The sequence below is a fragment of the Macaca fascicularis genome, chromosome 2, assembly GCF_037993035.2.
Source record: "Macaca fascicularis isolate 582-1 chromosome 2, T2T-MFA8v1.1".
NCBI classification, from domain to species: Eukaryota; Metazoa; Chordata; class Mammalia; order Primates; family Cercopithecidae; genus Macaca; species Macaca fascicularis.
In genome coordinates this window covers 98,975,973-98,987,314 of record NC_088376.1, presented here as the reverse complement: position 1 = coordinate 98,987,314, position 11,342 = coordinate 98,975,973, and the positions used below count along the sequence as shown (strand labels likewise).

The 11,342-nt window shown below is 44.3% G+C and overlaps 1 protein-coding gene across 5 annotated transcripts in view; it reads left to right on the top strand.

Moving 5' to 3' along the window:
- Positions 1 to 9,984: 9,984 nt before the first annotated feature.
- The window catches only part of TRANK1 (tetratricopeptide repeat and ankyrin repeat containing 1), a 117,962-nt gene continuing 116,604 nt past the window's right edge, over positions 9,985 to 11,342 (top strand). For 4 of the 5 annotated variants that reach the window (XM_045386500.3, XM_005546621.5, XM_065540342.2 and 1 more), the window contains exon 1: positions 10,518 to 10,785. In XM_045386500.3, coding sequence (XP_045242435.2) covers positions 10,763 to 10,785 — 23 coding nt within the window. In that variant the 5' untranslated portion in view covers positions 10,518 to 10,762. Of the gene's footprint in view, positions 10,103 to 10,517; positions 10,786 to 11,342 lie in introns of those variants that run through there. The other variant, XM_015445636.4, reaches the window with a different exon arrangement.

Below are 11,342 nucleotides of genomic sequence, written 5' to 3'. Positions count from 1 at the left end.
TGCTCCTCCTAAGACAAGGTTTCCAAACCTTGGCCTTACTGTCATTTTCGGCTGAATAACTCATTGTTGTGGGGTACTGACCTGTCCGTTCTAGACTGTTTAGCAGCATCCCTGGCCACCACCTAACAGATGTCAGAAGAACCCTTTCCCCTTCCTGCAGAATTATGACAATTGAAAATGTTTATAGACTTTGCCAAATATTCCCTGGGGGAAAAATCACCCTTGGTTGAGAACCACTGTTCTAACGGTATGGGAGGTACCAGAATTAGCCCATCCATGTGGGTGTAGTAGGTAGTTAGGACTGTGAGTGTGAAGGCTACTGATTATATATCTGCCCTCTCAGGGCTGGCTCAGAGACTGAGAGAAGTAGCTTCTGCTAAGGACAGGGGTCAGATAGAGCATTGATGGGTTCATAGATGAATGGCTGTGCTCATTCAAAATGGGGAAATGAAGACAGAGTAGTGTGTGTATGTGTGTGTGTGTGTGTGTGTGTTGCAGCTTCACGGACTTGAGTGAGCATGTTCATTGGTTTACTCTTTGTGTATGTATACATTTTCAAGAATGTGCAATTCTCTGTGTGGGCGAAGGTATCTGTGTGAGGGCATATATATGTGTGTGTGTATATCAAGGTTGGACTGTAAATAGTCCATGCTGCCCCTCCTATGTTATCAGGATAGATTAGTGTCATATGTGACACACCTCATTGGCATTCTCAGATTCTTACCCTTATACAAGGTAAGAATCAGTTCCACTGAAGTTGAAATGGAAAACAATTTCTGCTTCAGTGTTTTTGTTTGTTTGTTTGTTTTGTTGTTGTTGTTGCTGCTGTATAAACCTGTCTGCCTCTAAGCATATGTAATAGATAATGCTCTCAGTGGTCTCCAGTGACATCATACTTGAGCATCAGAATCCAGGATGGACTAAGCTCAGGGTCCAAGAGACACACAGCCAAGCCTATTCTGAACTTGTATCTATTTTCTAGCGTTAGCCTTTTAACCAACTGGTTATATAGCAGATTGCTTAACTTTTAATTTCTTTAGTTTTCCTTTCTGTAAAATGCAGGTTTTAATACCCTTCTTAGAAGACTGTTTTAAGAACAACTTACATTATCATAAGGAATTTAAAGAATAGTGCTTCAGAAATGTTGAGTGAAGATAAATTGTGCTTCCTCCTGTACTTGCATTATTTAAGTTCTTCTCTTTAAAAAAAATCAACTGATATTTATTTCTGTACTGCATGCTCCTGATCATGTAAGTAGTTGTCTTTTTTACTTGGTTAGCTATCTGGGTATATAGAGTTTGGTCTGTGGTCTTCACTTGGTATAGTGTCTGCCATGGCATAACTCAATAGTCATTTGTTTCTGTTGATTTTGTATTTTTGTTTGTTTGTTTTTGTTTTTTGTTTTGTTTTGTTTTTTTAGACAGAGTCATGCTCTGTTACCCAGGCTGGCGTGACCTCAGCTCACTGCAACCTCTGCCTCCTGGGTTCAAGTGATTCTCCTGCCTCAGCCTCCCAAGTAGCTGCGATTACAGGCACCTGCCATCACACCCAGCTAATTTTTTTTTTTTAATTTTTTTAAATTTTTTATGTTTTGAGATGGAGTTTTGCTCTCATTGCCCAGGCTGGAGTGCAATGGTGGGATCTTGGCTCACTGCAACCTCTGTCTCCCGGGTTCAAGCGATTCTCCTGCCTCAGCCTCCTGAGTACCTGGGATTACAGGCATGTGCCACCATGCCCAGTTAATTTTGTATTTTTAGTAGAGATGGGATTTCTCCATGTTGGTCAGGGTGGTTTTGAACTCCCGACCTCAGGTGATCTGCCCACCTCGGCCTTCCAAAGTGCTGGTATTACAGGCATGAGCCACCCACAGCACCCGGCTGTTAATTTTTGTATTTTTACTGGAGATGGGGTTTCACCACGTTGGCCAGGCTGGTCTTGAACTCCTAACCTCAAGTGATCCACCCAGCTCGGCCTCCCAAAGTGCTGGGATTACAGGTGTGAACCACCATGCCCAGTCTGCTGATGTTTTTGACAGTGATGATTCTGGCCTGCTTACATCCCTAAGATTATCTGACAACTTTCAGTTATTCAGTGTTATTAAAATTGGTCCTTGGTTACTTTCAAATGAGAAGAGCTTACCTTTTTTCAACCAACCACCACATGTGAGAAGCAGAAAGATAGGTGGGGCAAGACAATGCCCTCAAGATATTATTGTAACGGATAAGCCACAGACTCAGAAGGTAGAGACCTGTGGACACCCTGGTTGGGTGATTTTCTTATCGTTTTCTTATCCTTTTAAATTAATACTTTAAAATTTGTGTTCAGTCTGTCTATAGAGGAGAGACTGTGCAGTGTCTGGGCAAAGGCAGTGGACAAAGACTTTGCTGGAATATTAGCCTTTCCTCTATGGTCCAGGGAATTTTATTTCAGACCTGACTCCTTACACTGCTTATCACAAGCAGAACCCTGCATCTAATAGGACCTATTCCCGTTGAAAAGCAGTTGAGTCACCTTCTATTGTTAGTGAACTTGTCCTTTGGATTGGTTCTCCATCACTCCTGCCTCCAGCCTCCAAACCAACTGGTATTTCCAAATGCTCTTTCTAATCCCATATAAAACTCTCTCCAGAGTTTTGGTAGATAAAACTACTTCATCTTGTTAGCTTTCCAGTAATGTTTTGGGGCTTGTTAGAGGTGAGTAGCATAGGCAGTTGCCCAGACAAATCACCCCTTGATCTGTCTGCAATCTAAGGCCCTGAGCGCCAGAGAGCAAAAGCCTAGGGAGGCATGGGAGTGGGGGATGTGGAATGGGGAGAAGAAGCATTATTGAGCACATTCTCCAAAAGACAGGACTTTCAACCATTTAAAAAAATATTGTAGGACTTTGGTGAATTGAAAACAAGTATTTGTTTTTTTCTCCCTCCTGAAACCCCACTAAATTGTTAAAAGGCATACGGAGAGGAAGAACAGGAGAGAAGGCAACAGCGACAAAAGCCTGGAAGCTGGAAAGCTATTAGAAAAGCGGGAAATAGGCCAGGCACAATGACTCATGCCTGTAATCCCACCTTTTTGGGAGGCGAGGCAGACAGATGACTTGAGGCCAGAAGTTCAAGATCAGCCTGGCCAACATGTAGAAACCTCATCTCTACTAAAAATACAAAAATTAGAATTGGTAGATCGAGAGCAGGGATTCTTAACCTTTTATGTGTTATGAACCTCTTAGCAATCTGATGACATCCATAGACCCCTGCTCAGGATAATCTTTTTATTTTTATTCTTTATTGATTTTTGAGAAAGTGTTTCACTCTTGTTGCCCAAGTTGGAGTGCAATGGTGCGATCTCGGCTCACTGCAACCTCCCTCTCCCAGGTTCAAGAGATTCTCCTGCCTCAGCCTCCCAAGTAGCTGGGATTTGAGGCTTATGCCACACGCCTAACTAATTTTTTATATTTTTAGTAGAAATGGGGTTTCACCATGTTGGCCAGGCTGGTCTCAAACTACTGACCTCAGGTGATCCGCCCGCCTCGGCCTCCCAAAGTGCTGGGATTATAGACATGAACCACCGCGCCCAGCCAGGATAATATTTTTAAATGCATAAAATGAAATATATAGGATTACAGAGAAAACTATTTCCCCTATTGAACTATAATTCTCAACATATTAAAAATAACTCATTTCTGATATAATATATCTTCTTTATTAATACATTAAACAACAAGATCTAACAGTAGGTCTAATCATAATTATAAAGTAGGTAAACAAAAACAATATTCTGGGGTATCCACAACACTGTAATGGAATATGAAAGAATCCATGATTTCTATTGTTGACAAAGCTTTGGATACTGCTTTTATTGTAGTTTTAGTTTTTTCTTTGTTTTTGCCTACATGTGTAATCGAAGGCAAAGCTAAATTTCAGTTAAAGAATAGTGCAGATAAAGATGATAATTATGTTCTTATTCAAATTCACAGACTTCCCAAATTCTGTGTATGGATTTCTGGTTAAGAACTTCTGGTTTAGAGCCTTGCTTAAATTCAGATTCAATATTTTTGGTAAAAGTTCTTCATTCGTGTTGCTGTGTACTTCCTTTTGCATCACATCAGGAGGCACATAAAATCTGGCTGTCCCACTTTTAATGATGTTGGGATTGGTAAATGAGATTTAAAAATCACTGGCCAGATCTATCCTTTGTCCTAGTGTTTTTTGCTCCATTGATAATCACTGACTAGATGGGCTCCCACCTTTTGAATATGGGAAATCAGAGCATTCAGAAAAAAAATATTGTAATGATTAAAGTACACCGACTGTATTTTTTAAATCCGTGAATCATTTAAAGAATTTGCTGAATCCTAGGGTACCAACTCCTTCTGAAACTGGTAAATAAAGGGAAAAAAGCATTTAACCCACTTTTTCTATATGAACTATTTTTCAGGGCAACCAAATGGGTGTAGATGGATAGTTCTTTATAAAATAATTCCAGCTAATAAATGCAGAAAGAATGATATAATTAGAAAAATGATTTTTCTTTTTCTTTTCTTTTTTTGAAACAGGGTCTCTTTCTGCTGCCCAAGCTGGAGTGCAATGGTGCCATTACGTCTTACTGTAGTCTTGAACTCCCAGGCTCAATCTATCCTCCCACCTCAGCCTCCTGAGTGGCTGGGACTGCAGGCGCATGCCACCATGCCCAACTAATTCTTGTATTTTTTGTAAAGACGGGGTTTTTCCATGTTTCCTAGGCTGGTCTCAAACTCCTGGGCTCAGGTGATCCCTCCCCACCTTGGCCTCCCAAAGTGCTGGGATTACAGGCATGGGATTAGTCAAACCACCACGCCAGGCCTGATTTTTCTTTTTTCTTTTTTTTTTTTTTTTGAGACGGAGTCTCGCTCTGCCGCCCAGGCTGGAGTGCAGTGGCCGGATCTCGGCTCACTACAAGCTCCGCCTCCCGGGTTTACGCCATTCTCCTGCCTCAGCCTCCCGAGTAGCTGGGACTACAGGCGCCGCCACCACGCCCGGCTAGTTTTTTGTATTTTTTAGTAGAGACGGGGTTTCACCGTGTTAGCCAGGATGGTCTCGATCTCCTGACCTCGTGATCCGCCCGCCTCGGCCTCCCAAAGTGCTGGGATTACAGGCTTGAGCCACCGCGCCCGGCCCTGATTTTTCTTTTTTAATGCTTACTTTCTCATGTTTGAACAGTGGAAGCCCATTTAAGTTGCTTGCAGGATCCCTGGACACAATCCCATTACTCTTTGGTAGCTTCTTTGCTTTCTGGAACAACAAAATGTCCCAGGCTCAGCTTGTACATTTCTGCCCCAGACTTAGAATCAGTAAATTTCTTTAGAGTCTTGGTTTCTTGTAGAGAAGAATGTTGTTTAGAGATCACTTCCTGGGTGCCAGAGGTGCACATTGTTAATGAGCCCAGTAATACCACATCATATCAAAGATGGACAGAATGAATAGAGATAGGAAATAAATCATGAGTCCATACTGGTATTTCTAACTCAGTTTTCAGATTACAGGTTTTTTCCCTCAACTTCTTTCATTTTATATTTGTATTTTTCTCTTATATTGAAAATCTTGGTTTTGAATGAGACATTGTCATAATTAATTATTTGCTTATTCTAATTTACACTCATTACTAAGTAATAAAAATACTAAGCAATATTTTTAAATAAATGTTTTAAAAATAGTGTGCCAGTATTACTTAGTAAAAATATGACTATGAAATTCAAAATTTTTATTGTTTGTTATCTTTTTCCCTTAGAATACATCCCTGTAGTCAAAATATTGTGTCACTAGAAATAATTTTTGTGTAGTTATGCTATCTACTTGATATACAGTTGAGTTTAGTTTGTCTCAGTTTGTTTCCAATTTTAGGAACTGCTTTTAAAAACTTACAACTTCTCAATTATGTTAAATACATATATGGTTATGAAGCTAAAACTATAAAACAAGGCATATTTAAAGAAGCCTAGCTTCCCTCCTGGTCTCCTCTACCCCTTACCTTCTTATAACCACATATCTCAGTTTTTAGTTTTCTTTCCATTGTTTCTTTCAGAAATCATAAGCAAACACATAAAAATACCCACTTCAACTTACTTCAAAGGTAGCACACTATAAACACTGTTCTCGTCTAGATTTTTCTCACTTAGCAATATTTCCTGGCCTTCAGCCCACAGTCTTATATAGAGATACTTCTCATTTCTTAGTACAGCTCCATATTTTCCCACAATGTGGATGTACCATAGTTTATTATCAGTTCTTTGTTGATGGATATCTTGTTCCCCAGTGTTAGTAATGAGTAGCTAAGCATCTGAGGAAAATCCATAACAAGGGGAACAAAACAGAAAACAGAAACAGAAAAAGGATCATGGAGAATGGAGCCTATGCAAAAGGAAAAAAAAACCCTATTAACATCTACAAGGAGATAATAAAAAATATGCAATCATGAAAAGACAATGGAGTACTCCAACAAAGGAATGCATAGAATAAAAAAGAGCTCTTAGAAAAGTTAAAGTATGATATCAAAAACAGAAAACTCATTAAGAAGAAGTGGAAGATAAAGTTGAGAAACTCTCCCAGAAACTAGAGCAAAAAAGGCCAAAAAAGATGGAAAATAGGAGAGAAGTGATTTGAAAATCAAGCAACTATATCACAGAGATCAGTCCTGGAAGTTCAATATAGGTTTAAATAATCCTATATTATAGGAATAATAGGATTAAAAAGAGAGAGAGAGAAAAAAAGAAAATAGGAAAAAAAAATCATCAATAAAATAATTCAAGATATTTTCCCAGACTGAAGAGCTTGAGTGTTGAGACTGAAAGAACCCACTCAGTACCCAGTGGAATCAATGAATGGGCCCACATCAAAGCAGATCATTGTGTAATTTCAAAACACTGGGGAGGAAAAGAAGATTCTTCATGCTTCCAGAGATTAAAAAAAGAAGAGGTCCTATAAAAAGATTGGTGACTGATGCTTGAACCCAGGAGGCGGAGGTTGTAGTGAACCGAGATTGCACCATTGCACTCCAGCCTGGACGACAGAGTGAGACTCTGTCTCTAAATAAATAAATAAATAAATAAATGAGATTGGTGATTGAATGTTTTCAGAATTCCCAACAGCAGTACTGGAAGCTAGAAGTCACTGAAGTAATAACTTCAGAATTCTGAAGGAAAATGATTTCTATTTTTTTTTTTTTTTTTTTTTTGAGACGCAGTCTCCCTCTGTCGCTGAGGCTGGAGTGCAGTGGCGTGATCTTGGCTCACTGCAATCTCCACCTCCTGGGTTCAAGCAATTCTCCCGCCTCAGCCTCCCAAGTAGCTGAGATTACAAGTTTCTACCACCATGCCTGGCTAATTTTTGCATTTTTGGTAGAGACAGGGTTTTGCCATGTTGGCCAAGCTGGTCTCAAACTCCTGACCTCAGGTGATCCTCCTGTCTCGGCTTCCCAAAGTGCTGGGATTACAGGTTTGAGCTACCGTGCCTGGTAGAAAATGATTTCTAGCTGATAATTTTATACCCAGCCAAACTATATTAAGGATAAAGGTTTTCAGACAAGCACAATCTCAAAAATTTTACCTGATCATGCATAAAACTGAGGGGAAAAAAAGCCCCAATAACAAGAAGTAGCAATATAAACGTTATTTAGAGATATGAGCATAGGCATCAAAATAATCAGGTAAAAGATGTAAAAGTGGTTGTTTCTAGGGAAGAAGTCAGGTGGAAGGGGAAAAGCGGCCTGTTCTTTTATTTTATTTTTATTATTTTTTATTGAGATGGAGTCTCGCTCTGTTACCCAGGCTAGAGTGCAGTGGCACAATCTTGGCTCACTGCAACTTCCACCTCCCGGGTTCAAGCGATTCTCCTGCCTCAGCCTCCAGAGTAGCTGGGATTACAGGCATGCACCACCACGCCCAGCTAATTTTTGTATGTTTAGTAGAGATGGGGTTTCACCATATTGGTCAGGCTGGTCTTGAACTCTTGTCTCGGGTGATCTGCCTACCTGGGACTCCCAAAGTGCTGGGATTACAGGCGTGAGCCACTGTGCCTGGCTGAGGCCTGCTCTTTTCACTGTGAATGTATAACTGATAAAAATATAAAAATAGAAGACAGAGAAGAAACAATTTTAAAAAGAAAGATAAGATACTGATGTGACTTTTGAGGACTATGGTGAAGATATCAAAAGAAGATGTATGACAACAAGATTCTGAGATGCTTATGAAAACTAGTGAAAGAGTGGTCAAAGTGTAAAAGGACCTTTTCAGTTTTTTTAAATCCTCCTCTCCGTCACTAATCCCTTGGCTTGCTCTCTTTGATGTAAGAAACTGGCTAGACTTTCTGGAAGTAGATGCCTTGTAGTTGACAAAAACAGCAACAACAACAACAAAACAAAATAACCCCCCAAAACAAAAAGAAAAACAAAACAAAAATCCAAAACCAAAACCAAAAATATCTCCAAAACCAAAAAATACCCCCCTAACCAAAAAACCCCAAACCAAAACCAAACCTAACCAAAACCCAAACTGAACAAACCCAAAAATCACAAATAGAAAGAGGTATGCTAGAAGAGGTGGCATGAGCTTTCTTAAATATAGAATTGAGGGATGCTGGGAAAAGTATTGGAGGAAGGATATGGAAAGTATCCTAAAAGTGAAAGGGCCAATGATGTCTGGGAAATAGCAAGTAGCCAACTATTTGGTGGCTAGCAGTGATTCCCAAACTTTGCAGCATGTTATAGTCTTTTTAAAATCCTGATGTGGCTGGCTGTGGTGGCTCACGCCTATAATCCCAGCCACTTGGGGAGGCCTAGGTGGGTGGATAACTTGAGGTCAGGGGTTTGAGACCAGCCTGTCTAACATGGTGAAACCCCATCTCTACTAAAAATATAAAAAATTCAGCCAGGCAAGGCGGTGGGCACCTGTAATCCCAGCTACTCAGGAGGCTGAGGCAGGAGAATCACCTGAACAACAAAGCAAGACTCTGTCTCAAAAAAAAAAAAAGAAAAAAAAAAAATCCTGATGCCCATGACATACCCATACCAATTAAATTAGACAATTTGGGAGTAAAAGCCAAACACTCGCGTTTTTTGGTTTTTTTTTGTTTTTTCCTTTATTTTTAGTAGATATGGGGTTTCTCCATGTTGGTCAGGCTGGTCTCAAACTCCCGACCTCCAGTATTCCGCCTGCCTGGGGCTTCCAAAGTGCTGGGTTTACAGATGGGAGCCACCTGCCCGGCCTTGTCTCTGTTTTTAAGCTCCCCAGGTGATTCTATTGTGTAACTAAGACTGGGAACCACTGCAGTATAGAGTTTGCATGAGGAAGCCAAGATTGGAAATGTGGGGTAAGATTGTGAAGAAGAATCTCAAATGCCCGGCTACTTAACCTGATCTCTAGGAGACAATGGAGTGCCACTGATGACTTTTGAACTGCATGTGATTCATCGTGATGTTTGGGGAAGATCAATGCACAGAAGAAACCTCTGTGAGATTCTAGAAGCAAGGAGACCACTAGCTAGACTGAGACTAGTTCACAACTCAGAATGACCAGTGCAGAGAAGTACACTGTGCGCCTTAGGTGTGTCCACGTGTCACCAAAGCCTCTCTGCTTCACTGAAATGTGTGGTTCCCCTCGCTAAAGCTCTGGTGGTGTCCTCCCCGCCACCAGGCAGCCTGGTATGATGGTCCCCCAGAAGGATGGGCGAACCACTGGGATGCAGTGTAGGCCGAACCTTGCCCCAGGAGAGGGCGGCGGGCTTAGCTCTCTGATTGGGTGGATTCTCTGGCGTGTAGGAAAGTACTCCCAGGCCCAGAGAAGCTGTGAAGACCAAACAGGAGCGGTGGGCGGATGGACGTGCAGCTCCCCAGGCCGAGAACTACTGGGGAGGTGGCAGCCTGAGGTGGTCCTTTCCGACCCACAACTCTGTAGATCATCACTGCCCTTACAGGAAGTGGAAGGACGAGGCAAGATCCTCATTTGGTTGCCTGCCTGTTCAGGCCTGTGCGCACTAACTCGCCATGGACACGACGGTGAGCTTGGAGCAGCCTGCGGTCTCGCTGTCCCCTTCACTCCCGGACCCCCAGCCTCCCGAGAGTGGAGGGGCGAGCACACAGTAAGTACTTGATGTTCGCCTGACTCCTGAGCTCCTCCTCCGTGGGAGCTAGGAGGCTTGTTCTCCGTACCTCCTTTGTTGGAGGGAGGAACGAGGGAAAGAGAAAAGCCACACTGAGGCCGTTGACTGATCACTTTCTTTACCTCCCGGACAACGGCGGTGGGCCCCTCTAAGGAAAGCCGAATTCTCGCATGCCCGAGGAGTGTCGGAGGTGGTTGTGTGCCTAGTTCCTCCTGGTAAAGGGCTCGAAGCACTCGTTTTTCAAAGGCGGCCGAGAGCCATACCACTGGAGCACTCGCTTGCATGATGGGAGACATCGAAACGCCCCTTTTGAACGCGATGACAAACACCCCCTCCCACTTAGCAGCGACGTGCACGCGACAGTTTTTGGGCTCTCGCAACTACGTGGAAACTTGGAATAGGTCTGCGGCTGCACACAGCCCGGGCGCCGGGGTTCCTGCGCCCCCCGCCCCCTCTGATCGCGGCTGGGTAGCGGAGCCCCAGCGAGCTAGGGGCCCCCGAGCGCCGCCTCTGCATCGCGCCGCCCCTGCCCCGGGCTCCGGTAGCTTTCGGGCTTCCGCACTGCCCGCCGCGCCCTGCCCACAGGGAAGCGCTTCCCGAGGCGGCGGCGGTCCTGGTGCGGACCCTCCGGCCGCAGCCATGTGGGACCCGCGGGCAGCTAGGTGCGTAGTGGCGCGGGAAGCACGGGGCACCTTCGGCCTTCTGGGCCCGCCACACTTCCCGGCGGGAGGCGGCCGCGCGCGGGGACTGGCGACCCTGAGGTAGCGGCCGAACAGGCCCGCCGGGACATCCCTGTGGGGCCCACAGCCATCTAGGTGCAGACCCGAGCCAGTCGCGCGGGGTCGGGCGCGGGGGACTGCTCCGGCCTTTCCAGTCCGGAGGGACCAGGGCGTGCGCTGCGACAGGACTGCGGCGGCGCGCGGCCTGCCTAGCTCCCACCCCGGCATCGAAGCCTCTGCTCTTGGGCCCACCTCCGCATCTTCGGGGGTTCCCGGGGGCTGCCGGCACGTTCCTGACCAGCGAACGCGCCCCCGGGGCAAGCACTCTTGGCGGGCTGGCGCCCGGGAGCGGAGCACAGCGGTGCAAGGGAACCGTGCCAGGCGGGAGGGGCGGAATTTGCGGGGAACTTGGAGCGCGCTGGCCTCTTCCCGGCAGTAGGAGGCCTTCTTCCCTGCCCGCCGGATTGTGGGCTGCTGGGCTGGCTCAAACTGGACTGCAC